The 25214-nt window shown below is 42.1% G+C and overlaps 1 protein-coding gene across 1 annotated transcript in view; it reads right to left on the bottom strand.

The window, feature by feature from the left end:
- Positions 1 to 18568, bottom strand: part of glud1b (glutamate dehydrogenase 1b) — a 28156-nt gene extending 9588 nt beyond the window's left edge. The window contains exons 1-6 of the mRNA XM_052103417.1: positions 18001 to 18568; positions 9120 to 9200; positions 8845 to 8900; positions 7450 to 7513; positions 6256 to 6350; positions 139 to 318 (exon numbers count right to left, since the gene is read on the bottom strand). Of these exons, the coding sequence (XP_051959377.1) occupies positions 139 to 318; positions 6256 to 6350; positions 7450 to 7513; positions 8845 to 8900; positions 9120 to 9200; positions 18001 to 18397 (873 nt within the window). The 5' untranslated portion in view covers positions 18398 to 18568. The remainder of the gene's footprint in view (positions 1 to 138; positions 319 to 6255; positions 6351 to 7449; positions 7514 to 8844; positions 8901 to 9119; positions 9201 to 18000) is intronic.
- Positions 18569 to 25214: the final 6646 nt, after the last annotated feature.

The raw sequence follows: 25214 nt of genomic DNA, 5'->3' as shown, positions 1-25214 counted from the left end.
CCACCCGGATTGAGGCGAGTCACTACGCAACCACAAGGACTTAGAACGCATTGGGCATTCCAAATTGAGGATTCTTTTTTTTTTATAATAAATAAATAAATATTCCATGTTATTTTCAGATGTTCTCTGTGTCTTTACCTGAACAATAAAAGTTTTGTCAGCAAATCCAGGGGTCAGGCCCAGCTTGCTCATGTAGGAGGCTTCATTTATAAAGTTCTCAATGCCGTGGAAGACACCACGACCAGTGGCTGAGATTCTGCCATGGATACCACCCTGGCTAATGGGCTTTCCCGTCACGCAGGCATGGGCATTGATATCCTAGAGACACACAAGACAAACAAAAAGAAAGTTGACATGAAATATTTTTGGAAAGTTCTTCTAAAACAACTATAAACAGCATTTTGCAGTTTTTTATTTTATTTTTATAATTACTTTGTGAAATGTGAAAGAATGTGAAAGTGGATATTTATGTAAAAAAAAGGACTTAAATATTGATCTGTTTCTTACCGACACCTATCATATCGCTTCTGAAGTTATGAATTTAACCACTGAGTCTTATGGATTACTATTATGTGGCCTTTGTGATTTTTGGACTTCAAAAGCCTGGTTACCATTTGCTTGCACCGAATGAACCAAAATGGTAAATGGCCTGCACTTATATAGCACCATTTTTACCTTAGTGGTGGTATTCAAAGCGCTTTACACTGCATCTCATTAACCAATTCACACACACATTCACACACCAATGATGGCAGAGATGCCATGCAAGGTGCTAGCCTGCCATTGGGAGAAACTTGGGGTTTCAGTGTCTTGACCAAGGATACTTTGGCATGCAGAGTCGTGTGGGCCAGGAATCGAACCACCAACCCTGCGATTAGCGGACAACCCGCTTACCACCTGAGCCACAGCCGCAGATGGCATGAGGGTGAGTTTTGGGTTAACCATCCCTTTAAAAGTAATTTTATCTTAACAAAGTACTTAAGTTTATCTTAAACATTCATATACATTTTAACCGAAATTCTTGGTGTTAATAAGAAAAAGCTCAAAGGCCCGTTATGATTCAACTACCCAGATATTACGCAAGTGATAATACACATAAAAAACACAAATTTTAGGCTTTCAGCTTCACATCAATCAATAGTGGTTGTTCATAGGAAAGATGAGAACAATGTATGGAAACACTGACACACAAATATAATAGCTAGATTGTTGTGAAGGGGTCGTGTGCTGTTGCGAGGGGTGTGTGTGAGGGTTCACACACCTCAACCACATGACAAGCTTCCACAAGGACAGCTACTGTAGCCCTATTTTTGCAAGTGAATGAGAAAATGCTAGTGAGATAGGATATCCGTGCTCACAGATGACGCACAAGAGCAAGTGGCAAGGGCGGAGGTTACTGTAGGCGAAGGACAATCTCAAAATAAATAACAGCAACCTAATAGAGCTGTTCAGTATGCAGTCCTAAAACCCACAAGAGAATTAGCATTTGAGCCATGGGTGCCCTTGGGAATATCTAATGTGCTTTTAGAGTAGTGGTTTTAAATTTATGAGTGAAATAAGGTATGTGGTTACTTGAAGAGACTTTTCATTTTTTTCCACAAAAAGTATTTATTATTTATTTAGTTTTTTCTTTATTTCTTTCCATTCTTGAATACGTGGGATAGTATGCAGCAACACTACTGCCTCCTTTCTGTGTGCATAACAAGATGAAAACTGCTATCCTAAAACCCCATTAGAAATTCCATAGGGAACCAATGAAGAATTAGCCCTCCAGGTTGGCCTACAAATCATGAATTAACCGTTCTATTAACATCCATGCAAGTGGTAGCATAACTGAAAACAAAAACAAAAAGAAAAGAGACTGCTAACTGTAAAATCAGTCTTTTTTTAATAACAATCAAACATCTGCAGGGCTGAGAAGAGAGATCAGAGTATCTTATTACTTCTAAGAATTTGATCAAGATGAATTTGTATGTCTGATTAACCAAAGCTTACACAACATCTCCTTCGACTGCCACTTTGCACATGAAAATTTGCAGAGACTGTCTCAAATTCAAATATGCTCTAGTTCACTAATATCATCAATCATTTACTTTTCCCTTGTAGAAGAGTGACAGAAAGTCTCTGCTGTTTGAAACGTGTCAGGTCCTGATCAAGCAGGACTGTTCTCCACAGTCCACATTTCAAATGCCCCAAATTCCTATTTTAGTCAGAGTATGCAATTCTCAACAAATAATTAAAAGATAATGTCTCTGTGTCAATAGCAACACTATGGCACAATCAGTCAGCAATGAGCTGTGAAATGCTCAGGTTGTAAATTTGCCAACAAGAACCAGAAGGATAGAGAAAATATCAGCAAGGGAACGGTTCCTAGAAGTCACACTATCAGTGCATGGACAGATATGGATCAATATGCTTGGGAGACTTTATATCTTAGGTATAAAAGGTGCGTACACACTGACAGCGACATCGCGCGAGACAGCGACACCATCCCATTAATTTTCTATGAGAGCACGGCGACTTCCGGCGACACGAGCTGTCGCGAACATTGGCGACTAGATGTGGGCGTGTACAGCGACGCAACAAAGTTGAGACAAGTTCAACTTTCTTCAAATGAAGAGCGACTAACGGAAGCGACAGCCAATAGGAGAGAAGACAGGAGAGCTCACGTGATCGATCTCTCTCTCTCTCTCTCTTTCTTCCTGCAGTAACGGAAAGATGGATGAAAGGATAATTCTTGCTGTTAGAAATTTTCCAGTGCTCTATGATATGTCTCTTCCCATGTACAAGGACATTTTTAAGAAAAATACTGCGTGGAAAGGTGTATCTGAGATCGCGGGGATTTTATGGACCCAGACAGACCGGCATTTTCATTTTTAGGTGAACTATCCCTTTAAGGCTACAGAAATGGCAGTGTTACATAAAAATGTTGTTTTCTGTGGTTATGTTGCCAGGGTGATGTTTGGGTGTGACTGGATTTTTCTGTGCTTTTTCCATAGCCTAAATTGCCAAAAATCATGTGTTTATTCCAAAGATTCTTGCTATGTCCTTTCAGGATTGGTACAGCTAGATGTCTTTTAACACTGTTTCTCCACATATAAATACTAGTACACTCCAATTTAAAAGAATAAAAAGAACAAGACAGTATTGCTAATTTGTTGTCATGGTGAAAGTGCTAGTACTTTTCTATAATAGCAGCCCTTTAGGGAGCAATAGCCCTGACCATATACACCAAGCCAAACACAGAGTGACTGCAAGAAATGCTTGCATTGAGCAGTCAGGATTAAATTGAGAGACGGAGGGGAAATCTGCATGATTTTTGCTGTGTTTAAAATTAAAGTATATTGTAAAGCCTCTGAACTGCCTCAAGATCTCTCCACTGATCTCTCTCTTTCTCTGCTACTTGGTCTCAAAAGTCTGAGCCACCTCTTCCAAGATTTTTTCCAATACAAATTATATTATCAGCATAATAATTAGAGCGAAAACTTAAAAATTAAATCACGTACATTTCAGAATTTCTTAGTATTTTAACCCATTTTTAATCAAAATTGCTTTTGTGACAGCATGCACTTAAACTGGCATGGACTCAAGTTTTTGCAAAACCTGATGATCCATGTTATTCCAGCATGATTTGAGAATATTCCAAAGGGCATTTTGCATGCTTCAACGGAAGCCAAGAAAATCTGACCTTTTGTACAAAGGAGTTAACATGGTTAATGTCACAAATTTGCTTACATTTAAATAGTGACCAATCTTAAATATTTCACATTCATTTTACATCACAATCTTTCTTTTTAAAAACCCCCAAAGGGGGACACTATACCGTGGAAAAAGTGTACACTAGAAACGTTAAAGTTTCCTTATACATACAGTGGGTACGGAAAGTATTCAGACCCCCTTAAATTTTTCACTCTTTGTTATATTGCAGCCATTTGCTAAAATCATTTAAGTTCATTTTTTTTCCTCATTATTGTACACACAGCACCCCATATTGACAGAAAGACACAGAATTGTTGACATTTTTGCACATTTATTAAAAAAGAAAAACTGAAATATCACATGGTCCTAAGTATTCAGACCCTTTGCTGTGACACTCATATATTTAACTCAGGTGCTGTCCATTTCTTCTGATCATCCTTGAGATGGTTCTACACCTTCAATTGAGTCCAGCTGTGTTTGATTATACTGATTGGACTTGATTAGGAAAGCCACACACCTGTCTATATAAGACCTTACAGCTCACAGTGCATGTCAGAGCAAATGAGAATCATGAGGTCAAAGGAACTGCCTGAAGAGCTCAGAGACAGAATTGTGGCAAGGCACAGATCTGGCCATGGTTACAAAAACATTTCTGCTGCCCTTAAGGTTCATAAGAGCACAGTGGCCTCCATAATCCTTAAATGGAAGACGTTTGGGACGACCAGAACCCTTTCTAGAGCTGGCCGTCCGGCCAAACTGAGCTATCGGGGGAGAAGAGCCTTGGTGAGAGAGGTAAAGAAGAACCCAAAGATCACTGTGGCTGAGCTCCAGAGATGCAGTCGGGAGAAAGTTGTAGTAAGTCAACCATCACTGCAGCCATCCACCAGTCGGGGCTTTATGGCAGAGTGGCCCGACGAAAGCCTCTCCTCAGTGCAAGACACATGAAAGCCCGCATGGTGTTTGCTAAAAAAACACCTGAAGGACTCCAAGATGGTGATAAATAAGATTCTCTGGTCTGATGAGACCAAGATAGAACTTTTTGGCCTTAATTCTAAGCGGTATGTGTGGAGAAAACCAGGCACTGCTCATCACCTGTCCAATACAGTCTCAACAGTGAAGCATGGTGGTGGCAGCATCATGCTGTGGGGGTGTTTTTCAGCTCCAGGGACAGGACGACTGGTTGCAATCGAGGGAAAGATGAATGTGGCCAAGTACAGGGATATCCTGGACGAAAACCTTCTCCAGAGTGCTCTGGACCTCAGACTGGGCCGAAGGTTCACCTTCCAACAAGACAATGACCCTAAGCACACCGCTAAAATGACGATGGAGCGGCTTCACAACAACTCCGTGACTGTTCTTGAATGGCCCAGCCAGAACCCTGACTTAAACTCAATTGAGCATCTCTGGAGAGACCTGAAAATGGCTGTCCACCAATGTTTACCATCCAACCTGACAGAACTGGAGAGGATCTGCAAGGAGGAATGGCAGAGGATACCCAAATCCATATGTGAAAAACTTGTTGCATCTTTCCAAAAAGACTCATAGCTGTATTAGATCAAAAGGGTGCTTCTACTAAATAATGAACAAAGGGTCTGAATACTTAGGACCATGTGATATTTCAGTTTTTCTTTTTTAATAAATGTGCAAAAATGTCAACAATTCTGTGTTTTTCTGTCAATATGGGGTGCTGTGTGTACAATAATGAGGAAAAAAAATTAACTTAAATGATTTTATCAAATGGCTGCAATATAACAAAGAGTGAAAAATTTAAGGGGGTCTGAATACTTTCCGTACCCACTGTAAGTCAGTCATATGAGGTATCATTTGAAATCTTAGAATCTGAACCTTTCAGAGATAACCATCACTTCTGCATTTATGTTACTTAAAATAACAAAATAAGGCCTCAACTTTTGCAAAAATTAGCATTCCCTAGAGATGATGTGGTAGAAATATTTATATGAAAATAAAAGTCCTTCACATAGCACTTAAATGGACAAGTCATATATCAAATGAACACTCTCATTATCTGAAATGTGTACAGTTTATTCTGTAGTCCTAATACACAGTTTGAAAGATTTTCAAAGAATCACTAAGTGAAATATGATTTCTGAAGTCATCAAATACAAACGTCATTTATGTGCTGTTCACTGGTGCTGTAAGCCCCAAATAGCTAAAGACTTTATATCTGCTTTTACCTTATGCACTTTTCTAAAATATGAGCCATTTTTCTACATCTATGAGCTTGTTTGGCTAAATAATCTAATGTTATATATTAAATATCCAGAACAAAATGTGGGTGGGGGGGTTAGTCCACAGTATGTGTGAACGGTGAGCTTTTAAATTTGAAAGTGAAAATTTGCAGGCGGCAGCCCAAAAATGCATCATAGATTAAGGGGCTAAAAATTCTAAAACGTATAATTAACCATTTGTTGAAAGAAGGTGGGAACTAATCTACAATTGACAGTGATTCCAATGTTTTGAAGACAATCCCTGTGAGAGGGAGTTTTATGGGTATATGGGATAATAAGGAATCATGAGAGATGGAAAGTTGCTTACAGTGTGGGCAATAGTGTTGGCATATGTGTCAGCAATCCAGGACATCTCCCTCTCACCGGTGCTCATGTCAGGGGCAGGTACATCAATGCCAGGTCCTGAATGGAAAGAATGAGACAGAAGGAAAGAGAAGGACAAAGAAAGGGGAGAAGGGAAAGAGACTTTATTACAACTTGCCAGCTGTATGAGAGCTGTAAGAATGCAGACTGTGGACATGTGAGCAAGCACAGGAGAGACTCCAGTTTCATACCGGTTCACATTAAGCATGCTAAAAATACCATGGACCAAACCTTTATGTACATTAAGATATTTCCAGATACAATGCAATGGTGCTCCACTTTTCCTATAAATGAGCTGAGTAGGCAGCTTGTGTTGTTTTTTGGACTGTTGGAGTTTAGTGCCCACGTTGACACAGTGTAGAGAGCAAAGTGCCCATCCCCCAACACAAATAGCCGCCGCTTTGGCCGGCATAAACAGGCAGGCATCCAGTTAAATAACTATGTGGGCAGCCTTGCACCCTGAATATATTTCCAAAAACAGCTCCGGAGGGGGCAGGGAAGCAGGCAGAAGGGCATATTTCTGACAGCACTGAAATACAAAAGCTATTCCGGGTTAAAAGTGCAGGGAAGTGATGTACAGTTGAGACGTCTATGGGTATGTTCTGATATCTCCCCGTTTGTTGCAATGCAGTGACATAACTTAGTTCATAACTAATTTGAAAAACATCTTCTTGTACTTCAATTAAGTGAGAATGGATCAGCTAAGACCATAAACTAGACTATGTTTAAGGGATTAATTAGTGTACTGTAATAAAATATATTTACCGTACTGTGCAAACGTTAAAGGCACATTAGATGATTCACATAAACATTTGTCTTAATATGGTTATATTATATCTTATTTTTTATGTTAACTGTACTTAGTATTAAGTTAACTGATAAATAAAAATTATTCATGGCATTCTTTTTAAAACATCTTAACTATACACATTATTTTAAAAACTGCCTAAAACTTTTGCACAGTACTTTACATTATGAGTTATTTTGTCGTAAAGGCATCCAGCCTTTGATGCCAAAGATGTTTACGACAATTATTTGGTGCCTGGATGCCTCCATGTGGTTTTATTTGAGCTATTCAAGAAATGTGCTAACAATTGCTAAGCATTCAAAGAGCAAAGAATGCCTCAATATAACTCACCAATAAATCCCTTTTTGGCCAACTCAATGGTGAATCTTCTCGTGATTTTCTCCAACTCATTATCCTGAATGGAAACAGAAAACAGAAAAGGGTGAAAAGTAAACAGGAGTGCTAATTCAGGGCAGTCTGTTGTAACTCAGAATAAACAAGTTAAGCTTAAAATAGATAAAGAATGTGCAATTATATTAACTTTTATAACATGACAACCATAAAGGGAAAAGTCCATGTTATGTGCCTGACTTTAAAGAACCACTCTTTATCTTCAATTAGCTAAAGGTAATTGTTCAGGGAAACTGTATATAAGTATAAGAAAATCCTTCAACACAGCTGCATCCAAGCACTTCCAACAGAGTACATCATTTGTGCTCTCCATCATTGAGTGTGCACGGGCAGCCCCAGAACCCAGCTTGAGCTATAACGAACATAATTTCTGCTACTTTGAAATAAGACAAGTAATACTATTTGATGTGTGCATATATGTGTGTGTGTGTGTGTGTGTTTAGAAAATTAAGAATATGTTTATTGATGGTGCAAATTTATTGATGAATTATGATTTCTGCATGAAAATGTTTGTACACAGATTTCACACACAAATATGTGCATATACACAGTCAGTAAATGAGACCCATTGTCAGATATATAGTAGAACTTTAAATGTACAAAACCCATTATCAGAACACAGCAAAAACAAGTAAGTTTATAGTGCGCTATGGAAGTGGAAGTAACATTGCAAATATGGTTCAGAAAGAGGACCCAAGACTGAACAAACAGTACGCATACTGTACATGAACTTTAAAAAATTTGATAATTTAAGTTAGACTAAAACCTAAAATGTATCTTTTAAAATTGGTGATGATAAATGCATTAGTCTGACTGTAAAGTACCAGTATGATTTTTGCAAAGTCAGACTAACAGACCTAGATAACATTTTGTATACACAATAATCAGACCATAACTGGCCTCTACGTTGTGTGCATGCTCTGAAAGACAGAGGTGACACGTGACATGTATTTAACTCTGCGTATTTGATGTCCTTCAAGTATTCGATTATGCATTGTGTCATGTACACTTGGACAGACAGATAAAGACTGTAGCTGTAATAAAATTTAATTAACAGAAAAACAGAGACAAATATATAATGAAATGTCTGCATATTGTGAACTTCACAGGCCTGATATTAAATTGAAACAGTAATGGGTAACAGATACATTCAGAGAATGGCCCAAGCACATGAAAAAGTAGGACTCATGGAACAAATTGAGTTTTCCCTTCATTGAGCCCATGAAAAAGCCAAACACAGCCCAGATATAATAAAGGAGCTATTTCAGGATCATGGAGACTGCGAGAGATTGTCTGTGTGCTCAGAATGTTTGAAAGTTTGTGTTGTGTACTTACAGAGTAATTCCTGGGGTTGATTTTCACTCCAGCTTTAGCTCCACCAAACGGAACATCTAGAAGAGGAGAAATTACTTGTAATCTATGAGACTTTAGAGGCTGAAGGATATTCTAAATAAAAAGAACTCAATGACTTGAGTTACTGATGTACAAATAATCTATATGAGCGTAAGGTAGAGATCAGAATAATCAAGCAAATAATTCAGCAATACATCAAGATTAGACCTTGAAAGATGACTCCACTTTAATGTTTGGCAAAATAACATGAAGCTTACCCACAACAGCACACTTGTATGTCATCAAAGAGGCCAACGCTTTAACCTCATCCACAGACACATCCATGGAGTATCGGATACCTGCAAAAAAAAAAAAAAAAAAGAAGGCCCATGAAATTGGACCACAGCAATGATAGAAATCAATTGGTTACAAAAGGCTGGACAGATTTTTACTCTTCCGACTAATAAAGATCAAAAAATGCCTAGAAGAAACAAAATGGGGTTTATTATAAAAACAGACACTCTGAAGCTACACAGTCTTTGTCAGTTTTTCTGGAATAATTTGTCTTCATGCACAAAGAATGGATAAGCAGGACAGAATGTAATCTCAGCCAACAAGTAAGACATAAGACTTACAGTTGAAGTCAGAAGTTTACATACACTTAGGTTGAAGCCATTAAAACTAATTTTTTAATCACTCCACAGATTTCATCTGTGAAGCACGGGGGTGGCAGCTACATGTTGTGGGGGTGATTTGCTGCAAGAGGGACTGGTGCACATCACAAAATATATGGCATCATGAAGAATGATATTGATATATTGAAGCAACATCTCAAGATATCAGCCAGGAAGTTAAAGCTCTGTCGCAAATGAGTCTTCCAAATGGACAATGACCCCAAGCATACCTCCAAAGTTGTGTCAAAATTGCTTAAGAACAACAAAGTCAAGGTATTGGAGTGGCCATCACAAAGCCCTGACCTCAGTCTGACAGAAGATTTGTGGGCAGAACTGACAAAGCGTGTGTGAGCAAGGAGGCCTTCAGACCTGACTGTTCTGTCTGTAGGAAAGGGACAAAATGACAGAAACTTATTGTGAGAAGCTTGTGGAAGGCTACCCAAAATGTTTGACCCAAGTCAAACAATTTAAAGGCAATGCTACCAAATACTAACTAAGTGTATAATAGGAATGTGATGAAAGAAATGCTTAAAAATCAACTGTAACTAGATAGTGGGGATGTCATAAAATATTGTTATATCGATTATTGATCGGCACGTTATTCTATCAATATTTCTTTTGTAGGTGCATCCATTGTGCGATCCCCTATAATTTACCATGCTGCTCACACTTAAAGGGGTCATGACATGAGAAACCAAATTTGCCTTGATCTTTTGGTATATAAGAGGTCTTTGTATCATTAAAACGTCCTGCAAGTTTAATATTTTAAGACGTCCTCCCCATTCTAAACGAATCATTTATTTAATCAAGCTCAAAATACAGCTCGTTCTGGATTCATGGTTAGAAGTGACGTGACGGTTAGAAGTGACGTACCAGCGTTTGCATATGACCGCCTCCAGCACAAGATAACTACGCTTTAAGCGCCAAGACAACTCACGCTCATTTCAGTATCGCCGTGCGCTTCACAAGTGTTCAGTCGATGGACAGCGAGCTCTGACAGAGACTACTTGTGCACAGGAAAATTACGATGCCACACAGATGTGCTGTTCCTGGCTGTGGTCAAACAAAACCTCTGAATAAGCTGCCGAAAGATCCAGGCGTCAGGGAAAAATGGATGCAGTTTATTTTTTGCGGACGTCCCAGTCACGGCAGTGTTAACTTAAGCGTTTGTTCTGTACATTTTAAGGATGACTGTTTTGAGAACAAATCTCAATATGATGCTGGCTTTGCCAGAAAACTGTTGCTCAAAGATAAGTCCGTGCCGACTATTCTGGGAACAACGACGACGCAAACTGTAAGTAATCTATTTTAAACTTTAAACTACTTTTTAAAGCGCAATTTCATTCATTATGAATAATCACACTGTTTTTACTTAGTTTACTTGCATATTGTTCTGGCTGGGAGCGTCAATAATTGATACATAGGCACTGACGTTAGCCAATCATAACAGTGGGCGTTAACACTGAAGTCTTAAATGGAAACGCCCCCAAAACAGACTGTTTGAATCAGAGGATGAGAAACAGGGTGGGAAAAGGTCATAAATCACTAGATTTTAAAAGTTTTTCTTAAAAAAAAATATATTAATACTATAATTGCACCTAAGGGAACATAATAATACAATAAAAAAACCCATGTCATGACCCCTTTAACCAAAGTTATTTTGAGAAATATGTTTGAAAAGATAAAACACAATAATGCAACGAGCAGCCCAATTTATATCTAAAATAAAATCCCAATATATATATATATACAGAATTCTCATTCTACTGTGCAAAACAGTTATTCCGATCAGTTAGAAAATATATAGTTACATGAGATAGAACAGTCTGTAGGTTTGTGCAGAGGTAGGTGGACATAGCTTAAAAGCTCTAGGAGAAGTTACAATTTTTTACAATAATTTTGGTCTTAGGGATTTTGAAAAACCCTAAACAAAGTCTGAAGAATAACAGAATGTATGCTTTCCATAATTATGGATAACTATTTTTCCAATAACTTTATAAAAAAAAAAAAAAAAAAAAAAATTATATATATATAAGTAATATTATTTATTATAAAGTGTAGTTATAATAAAGTAAAGTAAGATGTTTATTAACTGAGAACAAATTTGAGACTTCATTTTTGTTTTTCCAGTAGGTCATGTGACACAGGTCACTTCTTCATGCTATGCTGCTAAAATTCCAGCTCAACTTGTGTTCTCTGGTCACACTCCAGTGGGACAGGTGCCACCATTACTCCCTTCTAGAAATACTGCCGCTTAACCCTTTAAGCTCTGATGGTGTTTTAAAGATTTCCTTTATCAGTGGCATGCCCAAAATTAAAGGCTTATAACTCTTTAAAAAAAACAAAAAAAAAACAGAGTCAATGGTTTGGTATAATTTTGTAGAATACTATATATGTTTTAATGATATAGATTATGATAAATTGTGAGTCACTCAGCCTAAGAAACTACTTAAAAAATGTAAATAAAAAAAAAAAGCAAAAAAAATGTAAATCTTTATTTTTTCTGATTTTACATTATATATCTCAGGGTGTAAATAAGGTAGCTCAATCTGCTTTTGTTTTGTCTCAAATCATTTCACCTGTAACAGAGTACAAGTTTGTGTTGATACGATAAAGCAATCATATGTTTTAGCATTACAAAAATATGCTATCCTAGTGTCCAAAAATGTCTCAAAGTGTCCAATAGCCACTCCAAACAAATAAAACGTAATAATTGTCAGTGCCAGCCCTGAATATTTAGCAACATATGCAGCTATATAGGGCCCCCACGGCCACCAGGGGCCCCCTACCAGAGTTTCAGTATAGCCAAATAATGATTTGTGAATTTGACCATCCTCAGCCTCATCCAAGATCTGATATGTTTCCGTTGTGATCGGGGGCTCACTAAATGCTGGGCAGAGCAGAGGATGGGCATGCATGGGTACAATGACACCCAGGATGGAGAGGTGTGGTGACCTTGGTGTGCACACATGTTAAGTTTGTGCATTTGTACATAGATAATTTCACCTCTAAAGAACAAAATTGTGCAAACAAATGACAAAAACAAAATGACCAAAACAGCAATTGCGATTGCAAAACAGCATTTTTGGCTTCAGTCCTTGGTGGCCGCGGCCACCCCTGGCCAGCTCAGCCACAGCTCATGGCAGTGACTTGGTTACCCATTTCCTGGACCGAAGCTTAACCCTGCATTTAAGGACAGCAGTGACGAGGTACCATCACATGACACATCATGTGCATTTCTTTCCATTGCCAGCGATGTATTTAATTTCAGTCACAATACTTATACTACATAAACTGGTGTTGTTAGATTATATACCGTTTTATTATACACCAGGGTGTAAAAAGCATATGCAACTATTTACAGCAAGTGTAAATATCATCTACTGTAGCCTATACCATACCTTAATGTGGTAATTTAAATGTTTCTTATTCATTTCCACATAACTTCATTAAATATATTTATTAATTTGTGCATGTGATGCGTTTGTTTTAAAAATAATTGTATTTATTTTTTGTAATTCTGAAGATATACCTGTGCTGATAAACTACAGTTGATAGTTTCGAATGGTCATAATACCTACATGCATTGTAAAGTAGCACTTCTAAACTTTAAAACGGTACCTATTTTGTGTTGGTCAAGACTGTAGTTATTGATATTTTGATAATTATTATTTTCACCCACGGTTTCCGAAATTCAGCAACATCAGAGAAGTGACCTCAAAGGGCATTGTGAGTGTATAGCCATCTTTACACCGCAAAGGTGGCACAGAAGCTACATCTAATAAGCATTTAGGTGTATTTACACCCCATTTATAATTGCATAAATAATGTTGAGACTAAAAAGTTTTAAATACACAATTATGAATTTAGAACTATAAAAAATTAAAATAAATTCTACTACAAATTACTTTATGGAATACATGCTCCATCATGACAACAACAATGTTTAAGGCTGCTAACATGGCAGTGTAGATACACCTAGTGTCTGATAAAGCACACCCAACATACAGTCAACATCTTGCTAGTGTTCTGTTGTGTGTTTAGAACTCAAAATAATTTAAATATCAAACTGTATATCCTATTATGTAACAATGAACATTTATGCAAAACACAAAACAAGAAACTAGGCCATTTTGTAGAGTTGCATGGCAAAGAATAAATCAGGTTGGCAAATGGATGTTCATTATCACTGATCTGTGTAATCAAAGGGACACATTTAATTACACACATTACGTAAGATAAAAGAATATTATAAAAACTAGGGTAAAACATATTTAATGATACACAATATCAAATAAAAAACACTATGAAAGGCTAGTACAAAATATTTAATGATACACAAGGAGATAAAAACACACTATACAGGGTTCCCAGACCTTTTCTTTTTTTACCAATGAATTCACAAAGAGTATTCCTGTAATTTGTGATCACAGGATAAGGATTTAAAAAATACTTTGCACAAAAATAAATAAATTAATTATAAATACATATACATACACATTTTAGAGCTGAAGCAGAAATGTATATCACTATAGAATTTTCCAGAACTTATTATTCAATTCATTTCAATTACTTTTCCAAGCCTGGTTTTGCCATGACTGTGGAAACCCTGACTATTAAAGGAGAGTACAAAATATTTAATGATCAAAAATAATGATAATAATAATGATAATAATAATAATAATAATAATAATGATGATGATGATGATGATGATGATGATAAACACTATAAAAAAAAAGTACAAAATGTTCTGGCTAACCAGATGAATTAAAAGGCATCTCAATGTCACATGTGCTAAGGGAGTCCTATGTATTTGTAATATGTATGTTGTGTGTCTCTGCAGTATGACTCAGTGCCCAGTCACCTTCTCCGCAAGCCAGGCTGCACCATGAATCTTGACTGATTGTGTGAATGAGTGTGTCATTCTCCACCACACACATTCAGCCTTTTACAATAAACAAAAATGTAACTCTGTCATCCTCCAAAAGCACACAAGAAAATAAGACTAAAACATTTAATGACTGCATTAGGCTGCAATGTCTCCAAACAACAGAGATGAGGATGTCTGGCCTAAAGCAGTGAAATGATGCACTCTAAAGTTCATTTATATTTAATATTCATAATATCACTGAGAAAGCAACATACAGGCCATCAGAGATAGACTACGCCAATAATGAGGGGGTGTTGAAAAATATTAAACAGAAGAAAAAAAAAACTATTTGAACATAAAAGCACCTCCATCAATTTGGTAAACATTTAGCATTTACAAATACATTCCACAGAAATTAGCCCCTTTAAGGCGCCTTTTTGTCTGCATTTAATGGCACACAAGCTCAACAGATGTTGCAAGTGTTTTTTCCACTAGCTGAAATGGTCTTCATTTATACAGGCACAGAGGGAGGGACAGAGACAGAGGGCTAGATGGTGGGGGCTCTGGAGGAGAGGTATGACTCAGCACAGATCTCCTACTGTATACAATAAACAGAAAAAACACAAGAAACATGGACCGCATCTTCCTCAACTCCACCTAGCTAACTTGTTTGAGATTCAAATGTAATTTATAATGATGTGCATATATGTACACAATTCTGCATGAGTCTGATTTATGAAATCCTTTCTTTCCACTACTCTTGCAAACATGCTTACAAGCCCAATAACTTTCTTCTGATCCAGTGCATTCATGTGCATTACTTTGGCTAACAGATGATTAAATGAAAGAATCAACCATTCGCTGACTAAGTACAAATAGCCAAGCGTTCATACACTTCCTTCCTCTGAAGGTGAAGCCTATCAGCAATGGTTGAATGAAGTGCCTTACACTTTGTAAATTGTACCTAATTTTGTCTATTAAACAATGTCAAAGCATTTTTAGAGAAAATCTTTGAGCCATCGAGAACAAGGGTCTTTGTCAAATGAATGATCACAAGTGCTGTAAGCTAATTTTGCTGATTTGCTCATTTTTGCTATTCTAAAAGCCTGTCAGCAATCCCGAACAAGTCAGCAAAACTGAACAAGCAAATCTATTCACACAAAGAGAGGATTTCTGATGGTCTATTTTTCTGATTCATCCTTTCTCAGGACAGTAATTTCAGTGATATCGGTCAGGTAGTAGGAACATTTTATGTGTGGTATTCCCAAAATTCTTAACATACTTTATGAACAAACAAAGAAGGAATTATATACATTTAGTAGGTTTGGTGGCCATTAGTTTGTGAAGAGATGCTTATTAGCACTGGACTTGTCAGGTTCACATTGATGGAGTTCATGAAGTTTACTTTAAAGAAATAGTTGACCAAAAAAATTCAAATTCTCTCATCATTTATTCACCCTCATGCCATTCTAGATGTGTATGACTTTCATCGGTAGAACACAAACAGCTATGTAGGTGCTCACAATGGACGTGAATAGTGACTAGACCTTTCAAGCTCCAAAAATCACAAAGGCAGCTTAAAAGTAATCCATATGAGTCCAGTGGTTTAATACAAGTCTTCTGAATGATGCAATCACTTTGGGTGAGTGATCTCTATTTGTCTTCCTAAAGTGCTCCAGACTGATCAGGGTACTAATTTTCTGTTGAAGGTGTTCAAACAAGTTTGAGAGACCTTAGATATTAAACTCAGAATCTCAACTGCCCATCACCCTGTGTCTCAAGGTGCACTTGAGCAAAGTTTACAGAAGTTTGGAGATATTCTCTATTATTTACAATTGTGTTACCCGATTACCATTGCTGCCGGTAACTCCGCCCCTTCTGCTATGTACGGCAAGCCACGTGCGCAGAGTGAACAAAGTGAACGCGGTGACCTGTGTAGCGGGGGCAATAGCAACTTCATACAGTCTGAGGCTGCGTATCCACTGACGCAGAAGAAATCCGCACAAAACCATTCCCAACTCTAGGGAACCATTTGCCCCGCGCTGCGGTCAATTTTACAATCCACATCGCGAGCTTGACACTCTGCTTCCATAGGAAGGAATTGAAAGTGGAAACATACGATAAGAAAGCCAAACTGCTAGCGTTTTTAGCAACACGCACGTCCAGATGTAGAACACAGGCTAAATATCGAAATTACTCAAGTTTATCGTCGATATCATGGAGTTTTTTTTTAATCGCGATAAATATTGATATTGTTTTATCGCCCAGCCCTACATGTCATATGGGTTAATTTTATGCTGCCTTATGCTTTTTGGAGCTTGAATGCTCTGGTCACCATTCAATTGCATTATATGGATTTACAGAGTTGATTTTTTTTTTTCTAAAAATATTAATTTGTGTTCTTTAGAAGAAAGTCATACACATCTGGGACGGCATGAGGGTGAGTAAATGATGAGAACATTTTTATTTTTGGCATCAGTATCTTCTAGATAGGGAAGTGGTCCCTAATATAAAAGGAACAACATTCCAAGAAACAAGAAAATACAAGAAACAACCTTAATTGTTCCTGTCAAACCACACAGTGTTTACTTTATTTTGCATCAAAGTTAAATGGTCTCACTTTAAGGTCACATCTCATTACTTAAGTGGAACAAGAAAAAACTGCTTATGCTACACTGGCCGGCCACAGACATGAACTTAGAAAGCATTAATGCAATAAGGACAACAAATACACACAGGCTGTGTGTTTTGTGAAACGAGTGGTTCTATCACGCAGCTGGGTGTCTGAGCCAAACCCTAAAACTGCCTCTCACATTAATGACAATATGTCACCATACCACCCCACAAATCACCCAGAATGCATTGCTGTGACATCTTCCCCTCTCACACTGCATGTCCTCAATCTCTTTATGACCACCATTCCTTAACATCTGCTATTTCAAGAAAAACCCTGCAACCACTCGTAGGCTAACTGCAGCTGATAAAAACGAATGGGATACTGTGGCCTCAAGTGATTTGCAACCAGTCTCTCAATATGGGCGTATTGTGTTTCATTGTGTTGTAGAGTGCAGCCTTGCTTTGCAGTTAATATGTATGCATGCATATTTCTCAAACACCCATTATCCCAATGACAATGTCTGTAGTGAAAACACAGTTGACTTTTGACTTGTTGCCGATGATTGGAATGAGGGCAAAATCAGTTGCAAGTTTGGATAAAAAGTTGAAACTGGCCTGTTGGCATTCTTGACTAACAAACGTGTGCCAAACAGTCTGCACACTACAAACAGCCAAACACGAAAGTAACAAACCAAATCACACAGGGACATTAAGCCCTGTGTCTAAAGGCTGCTCTCCCCAAATAAATTAACACATGTACAGCTGCACGGTTTGCATGTCTGACTTGACATTGATTGAAAGCGCAGGGCTAGACAAATCTACCCAAATTTCATGTTTAAAACCGTGAAGATATAAAAACGACACACATTTTTGCACGTCATTACGTCAACCATTGCCAGACCGAATGTAGCTCTAATAACATCTTGTTGGGCAAAGCACATGCAAACTGATCCGTTATGCACTCTTACTGCACAATGAATAAAATATATAGATCTTACCCCCTTTGCAGGGGGTTCTATGTTGGCTGTGTTGCGCCCTGTAGCCCTCGATAACCTCCCATTCTCCGTTGTCTCTCTTGATGGGGAAGGAAACGCTCAGGACGTGGTTGCAGGGTTTAATGATCTTGAGGATTCCCCGCACACGGTGTCTCTTCTGCTCCGGCGTCTCCCGGGTCTTCAGGTCCTCCACCAGCTTGTTTTCAACAATAGCAGCGCCGCGGTCAAAGAAGCCCTCCACCATCCTGAAGAAGTTCGGGTCGTCTTCCTTGTCGGCGGCATCGCTGTAATGACGCACCCTCAGTAAAGATGAGGAAGCCGGCAGAGCGGACTCGACGCAACCCGAGGCCAGAGCGTTGCACGCTCCGCGAGTCAGAACCTCCCCAAAATACCGGTACATGTCGATAAAGGGCTGTGAAAGTGACTATGAAAAAAATTAAAAGATGATGGGTTGTCGACGAGGTGAAAAGGGGAAACGAAAAGGGGGGCAGATGAACGAGACGACAGGAGTTCGTGAGCCTGCCTCGTTTAGCGTCAGAATGACTACGCTCATGTCTTCTCGCGCTTTAAAAGGCAGCAGCGTGTTTGGAGCAATCGCGCGAGCAAGCAGAGGGAAGGTCACAGCCTGTCAGAAGAAAGGAGGAAACTCACGTGCTACTTTTGAATCTTTTACTCTTTCTAAGTAATAATAATATTATTAATAATTATTATTATCTTATTATTAATAATAATGATAAAAATTACTCTTATTCAAGGTCCCTTATTACTACATTAATTTAGTAAATGTATTATATATTTTATTTCTTGTTTGTTTGTTTGTTTCTTTCTTTCTTTCTTTCTTTCTTTCTTTCTTTCTTTCTTTCAACCAAGCTGTTTGCATGTGCTGATCCGGATGATTAAAAGACTAATTTTCAATGCAGATGAAACAAGGTCATAGCTTAATTACCTGCTTTCATAATCAAAATCAAACAAGTGAATGTGTGGTTAGTATATTCATTATTTAATGTTATCAGTAATAACTTTTTATGACATACTACAATAAACCAAGAAGGTCCTTATTTTCTGTCCTGCTGAGCATCTGTTTGGCTTTCTTTAATATTATGCCCCTCACCCATACCCCTATATCTCACTAGAACCTCATCCAACTCTGCTCTGATCCTGGGATATCAGCGTGATCAATGCTGTTGTTCTGAGAAATTGAGTCCCCCTGAAAATCGGGTTTCCCTCTGACGTCACAGGTCTCCGTGGGAACAAGCCAAGTGATAAGATGCACAGAAGCACTTTAAAATCATATCGTTATCATATACTTATGAACTAATTGTCTACTTCTTAAAACAAATCTATTCACCACTGAAATTTATCTTTCACCACTGCCTCTCACCATTCTCTATAGTTCTCTGAACAATTTGAAATTTAGCATTCCACAGGAAAGCTTCATGCATGCTATGAAGAGTAGAACATTTACTTCAGACTTCGGTAAACAAGAAGTTACCAAATGTAACAGCAAAATCAACCATAGAAATGGTGTAAATAAACTTACAAACAGTGAAACCATGCAAGCTAATTAATAATTCAAGCCCAGTGCATGCTGGGAACACCAACTTCGAAAAGTTTTATTTACTGGTGAAATTTACTCAAATTAGCTAATAAACATGACTAGGTTTTCTATTTCTACTATTGATACATGATGATGCATTGTAAAGATGTTTGAATTTAAGTACAAATGTAGAATATACTTAATATCTTCAAGTTTACGCTTAACTTACTTACTCAATGTACAAAGTACTTAATCTTTACTGGTTTATTTACTTCATCACAAAATCTTTTTTTTTTCAGTGTGTCTGCTAAATTAATAAATGTAAATGAACTGCATGCATTAAGGTTCTCTCCACTATCTTTAAAACACATATAACAGAATATGGGGTTAGCGAGCATTGTGCTGATGTTGAGTACACAGCAGCCTAACCTTTACACTGACCTTACATTACCCCGGTGGACTCTGCACAGAAGATAAGATTAGGAAAGACCCCTATGGAAGCTGGTACAAATGGCCCCAGGTCTGGTAAAGAAAACAAGAAAACCACAAGCTTCCGAGTGTGTATTTGATGAAAACTTCATCCAAGAAAGACTGTCTTCTCGGAATGGCTGTCTTCTTGTATAACTTGTGTGTCAGAAATCAATACCAAAATCCTGCAAAAATGTGGCTGTTCATGGTTTCTCAATAACTCTGCTAATTTGTTAAGTTTCAGAGTGGTTGACTTGGCATGTAAATAGTGGTCTGTTCTGATGGATCCACTATTTTGGCTCCCAAAAGAACATTGTAATATACACTTGGTACACTAATACGGTTTTAGTGGGTCAAAACAGCTAAATAAAGTGTTTAATGATAAGTTTTGTAAGGATTATTGTGTATATGTCACGAACCCCGTTCCCTCGCTCCGCCCCCTCGAGCTTCCACGCTCGTTCCGCCCCCTCGAGCTCCCACGCTCGTTCCGCCCCCTCGAGCTTGCACGTTCTTTTTGCTCGCTCAAGCCCTCACGCCCACTTTGCTCCTACTCGCTCACATGCTCATAGGCAACCTCCCTTCCTCGGGTTTCTCACGCGTTTCCAATGCCCCAGAACATTATGACCACCTGCACTCGCGTCATCTGCACTCCTGCACATTAGTTTCACCTGCACTCGTCTCATCACCTGTCATGGTTTACACCTGCACTCGCCCCTATATATATCACTACCCTTTCGTCTCCACGGTTGTTGGTTATTGTATTTAGTTTCCGTGTCTTTGCCCCCGCTAGTCTCGTCTAGTTTTGACCTCCTCTCGTTCACCTTTTAGCTTGCCAGCTCCCCTTGTTCCCCTGTCTTTTGCTCCCACTAGTCTCGTCATTTTCCTCTTGATTCCCGGCTTCGAGCTCCCCTTGTTCCCCTGTCTTTTGCTCCCTCTAGTCCCGTCTCACTGATTCTGATTACCCCGGCTTTGACCCCCTACGCTCTCGTTGACCACTCTCTCCTGGATTTGACCCTTTACCCTATCTTGATTCCCCGGCTTCGATTTAACGCTCACCCTGACCATTCTTCACTGGATTTGCCCTGTTTTTGTACTGTTGCCTGCTTTGTTGGAATAAAGCAGTTTTCTCCGACATCGTGACTGTCTCATCTTGTGTTTGTGTGTGCGGGTTACAAAATAACCAACCTCACCGAAGACAGTCACAATGCGTCGCGCTGAGGATTCGCGCAGCTCACTAGAGCGGAGGAACACGTCACATTCAGCGCGAGGAGCTACGGTGTGGAAACTTGACCAAGCGCTCGCGGCCCAGGGGCAGCAGGTATGTTCTATGTCTGAAATTTTTCACCCTGTTTCACCTGTGTCTGCCCCTGAGCCCGTTGATGCTTTCCACGCATCCGCGAGCGCCGTATGCTCTCCATCCCCGGAGAGGTTTTATGGCTCATCGGACGTGAACCAAGGGTTTTCCGTGCAAGGCAGTGGTTATGTAACTCATAACCCCGTCCTTGACATTATGGAGCCAGCGGCCCGACTCTTGGGTTTGCACCAGGGGAGCCAACTCTTGGAGGCTTATATTATGGATTTTTGTGCCCTGGCGTACCAGGTGAATTATGATGAGGTGGCTCTGAAAGACATTTTTCAATTTGGACTGAATGAGCCAGCCTCATCATTCATGCCTGGTGGTCGCTGCTCTCTCAACCTGGCTCAGTTTATTGACCTCACCCTACTGTACGCTGGTTCCTCGTTTACTGTGGGGGAGGCAGAAACTGAACCAGCGTTCCATACCACGGCCCCCGTCTTGAAGCCTACCACGGCCCCCGTCTTGAAGCCTACCACGGCCCCCGTCCCGAAGCCTGTCGCGGCCCCCGTCCCGAAGCCTGTCGCGGCCCCCGTCCCGAAGCCTGACGCGGCCCCAGCCCCGAAGCCTGACGCGGCCCCAGCCCCGAGGCCTGTCGCGGCCCCAGCCCCGAGGCCTGTCGCGGCCCCAGCCCCGAGGCCTGTCACGGCCCCAGTCCTGAAGCCTGACACGGCCAAGCCCCGAAGCCTGTCACGGCCCCTGCCCCGAGGCCTGTCACGGCCCCAGTCCCGAAGCCTGGCACGGCCAGCGAGCCAGCGCCCATGCCCGCCAAGGCCAACGAGCCAGCGCCCATGCCCGCCACGGCCAACGAGCCAGCGCCTGTAGCCTCGACCATCCCCATGGCCACATCCCCTGTTGGCCGAGGACACAAGAGAAGGAAGAGGGCCCCTTCTCCCCAGTCTCGTCTTGTGCTCAAGACCGCAGAGGTTCCCTCAGAGTCTTCCACAGCTCTACCGACCTCTGCTCCGCCCTCAGAGTCTTCCACGGCTCTGCCGGGTTCTGCTTCGCCCCCAGAGTCTTCCACGGCTCTGCCGGGTTCTGCTCCGCCCTCAGAGTCTTCCACGGCTCTGCCAGGTTCTACTCCGCCCTCAGAGTCTTCCACGGCTCTGCCGGGTTCTGCTCCGCCCCCAGAGTCTTCCACGGCTCTGCCGGGTTCTGCTCCACCCCAGAGTCTTCCACGGCTCTGCCGGGTTCTGCTCCACCCCCAGAGTCTTCCACGGCTCTGCCGGGTTCTGCTCCGCCCCCAGAGTCTTCCACGGCTCTGCCGGGTTCTGCTCCGCCCCAGAGTCTTCCACGGCTCTGCCAGCCTCTGCTCGCCCCTCAGAGCCCTCGCGGCCTCCGCCTCTCGAGTCTCCCAAGGCTCCTCCTCCCAAGCCTCCCAGGGCTCTTCCTCTCAAGCCTCCCAGGGCTCTTCCTCTCGAGCCTCCTAAGGCTCCTCCTCTCGAGCCTCCCAGAGCTCTACCTCCCAAGCCCCCCAGGGTTCTGCCTTTCAAGTCTCTCGAGCCACCCAGAGCGCCGCCTCTCAGGGCTTCTCCTCCCGAGTCTTTCAAGGCTCCTCCTCCCAAGCCTCCCAGGGCTCCTCCTCTCGAGACTCTCAGGGCTTCTCCTCTCGAGTCTTTCAGGGCTCCCCCTCCCAAGCCTCTCAGGGCTTCTCCTCTCGAGTCTCTCAGGGCTCCTCCCCCCCTCAAGCCTCTCAGGGCTTCCCCTCTCGAGTCTTTCAGGGCTCCTCCTCCCCTCGAGCCTCTCAGGGCTCCGTCCCTCGAGTCTTTCATGGCTCCATCCCTCGAGTCTTTCATGGCTCCACCCCTCGAGCCTCTCAGGGCTCTGTCCCTCGAGTCTTTCATGGCTCCACCCCTTAAGCCTCTCACGGCTTCGCCTCTCGAGTCTCTCAGGGCTCCTCCTCCCCTCGAGCCTCTCAGGGCTCCGTCCCTCGAGTCTTTCATGGCTCCACCCCTCAAGCCTCTCACGGCTTCACCTCTCGAGTCTCTCAGGGCTCCTCCCCCTCTCAAGCCTCTCAGGGCTTCCCCTCTCGAGTCTCTCAGGGCTCCTCCCCCTCTCAAGCCTCTCAGGGCTTCTCCTCTTGAGTCTTTCAGGGCGCCACCCCCTTCCAAGCCTCTCAGGGCTTCGTCTCTCGAGTCTTCCAGGGCTCCTCCTCCTCCCGAGCCTCTCGGGGCTCCGTCTCTTGAGTCTTTCATGGCTCCCCCCCTCGAGCCTCTCGAGCCTTCCAGGGCCCCACCTCTAGAGCCTCTCGAGTCTTCCACGACCTTTTTCCCCGAGCCTCTCACGGCTCTACTCCCAGAGACTCCAGAGCTTCCTAGGGCTCCGCCTCCCGAGCCTCCTACGGCTCCGCCTCCCGAGCCTCCTACGGCTCCGCCTCCTGAGCCTCCCACGGCTCCACCTCCCGAGCCCCTCACGGCTCTGCTCCCAAAGACTCCAGAGCTTTCTATGGCTCCGCCTCTCGGGCCTCCTACGGCTCTACCCCCCGAGACTACAGAGCCTGCCAGGTCGTCGCCTCGGGGACCTCCCACGGCGCCACCTCCATTGGCTCCACCTCCTGAGCCTTCCAGGCCTCCGCCTCTAGAGCCTCCCACGGCGCCACCGTCATTGGCTCCACCTCCAGAGCCTTTCAGAACTTCGCCCCTAAAGCCTCCTTCGGCTCCACCTCCAGAGCCTTCCAGAACCCCACCTCCAGAGCCGCCTACAGTGCCGCCTCTGACGGCACCGCCTTTCACGGCTCTTCCCTGGCCCCCTGACCCTGTCCGGTGGCCCCCTGACACTCTCCCTGTCCTGTGGCCTCTTCCCTGGCCTCCTGACCCTGTTCCTGTCCAGTGGTCACCTTCCAGACCCCCGGACCCAGTCCCTGTCCTCCAGTCGCCTTCCAGACCCCCTGACCCAGTCTCTGCCCTACGGCTGCCCCCTAGATCTCCCGACCACCCGCCTGTCCGCTATGTTCCCCCAGACCTTGCCTTGATACTGCCCATTGACTCCATGGACTGTCTCATTTCCCTCTGTGCCCCTTGGACTGCCCTCAATTTTGTTTGTGTGTTTTGTGGGTTGTCTGTTCAGGGTTTTTTGTTTGTTGGGTTCGTCCAGCACCACTTCCTCGCAACCGAGCACGGCCGTCAGGAGCCGTCCGTTTTAGAGGGGGGAGTACTGTCACGAACCCCGCTCCCTCGCTCCGCCCCCTCGAGCTTCCACGCTCGTTCCGCCCCCTCGAGCTCCCACGCTCGTTCCGCCCCCTCGAGCTCGCACGCTCTTTTTGCTCGCTCAAGCCCTCACGCCCACTTTGCTCCTACTCGCTCACATGCTCGTAGGCAATCTCCCTTCCTCGAGTTTCTCACGCGTTTCCAATGCCCCAGAACATTATGACCACCTGCACTCGCGTCATCTGCACTCCTGCACATTAGTTTCACCTGCACTCGTCTCATCACCTGTCATGGTTTACACCTGCACTCGCCCCTATATATATCACTACCCTTTCGTCTCACGGTTGTTGGTTATTGTATTTAGTTTCCCGTGTCTTTGCCCCCCGCTAGTCTTGTCTAGTTTTGACCTCCTCTCGTTCACCTTTTAGCTTGCCAGCTCCCCTTGTTCCCCTGTCTTTTGCTCCCACTAGTCTCGTCATTTTCCTCTTGATTCCCCGGCTTTCGAGCTCCCCTTGTTCCCCTGTCTTTTGCTCCCTCTAGTCCCGTCTCGCTGATTCTGATTACCCCGGCTTTGACCCCCTACGCTCTCGTTGACCACTCTCTCCTGGATTTGACCCTTTACTCTATCTTGATTTCCCGGCTTCGATTTAACGCTCACCCTGACCATTCTTCACTGGATTTGTCCTGTTTTTGTGCTGTTGCCTGCTTTGTT

This window comes from Xyrauchen texanus, chromosome 33 (assembly GCF_025860055.1).
Source record: "Xyrauchen texanus isolate HMW12.3.18 chromosome 33, RBS_HiC_50CHRs, whole genome shotgun sequence".
Classification (NCBI taxonomy): Eukaryota; Metazoa; Chordata; class Actinopteri; order Cypriniformes; family Catostomidae; genus Xyrauchen; species Xyrauchen texanus.
Note: the sequence above shows the minus strand (reverse complement) of the source record. Positions and strands in the feature narration are given on the sequence as shown.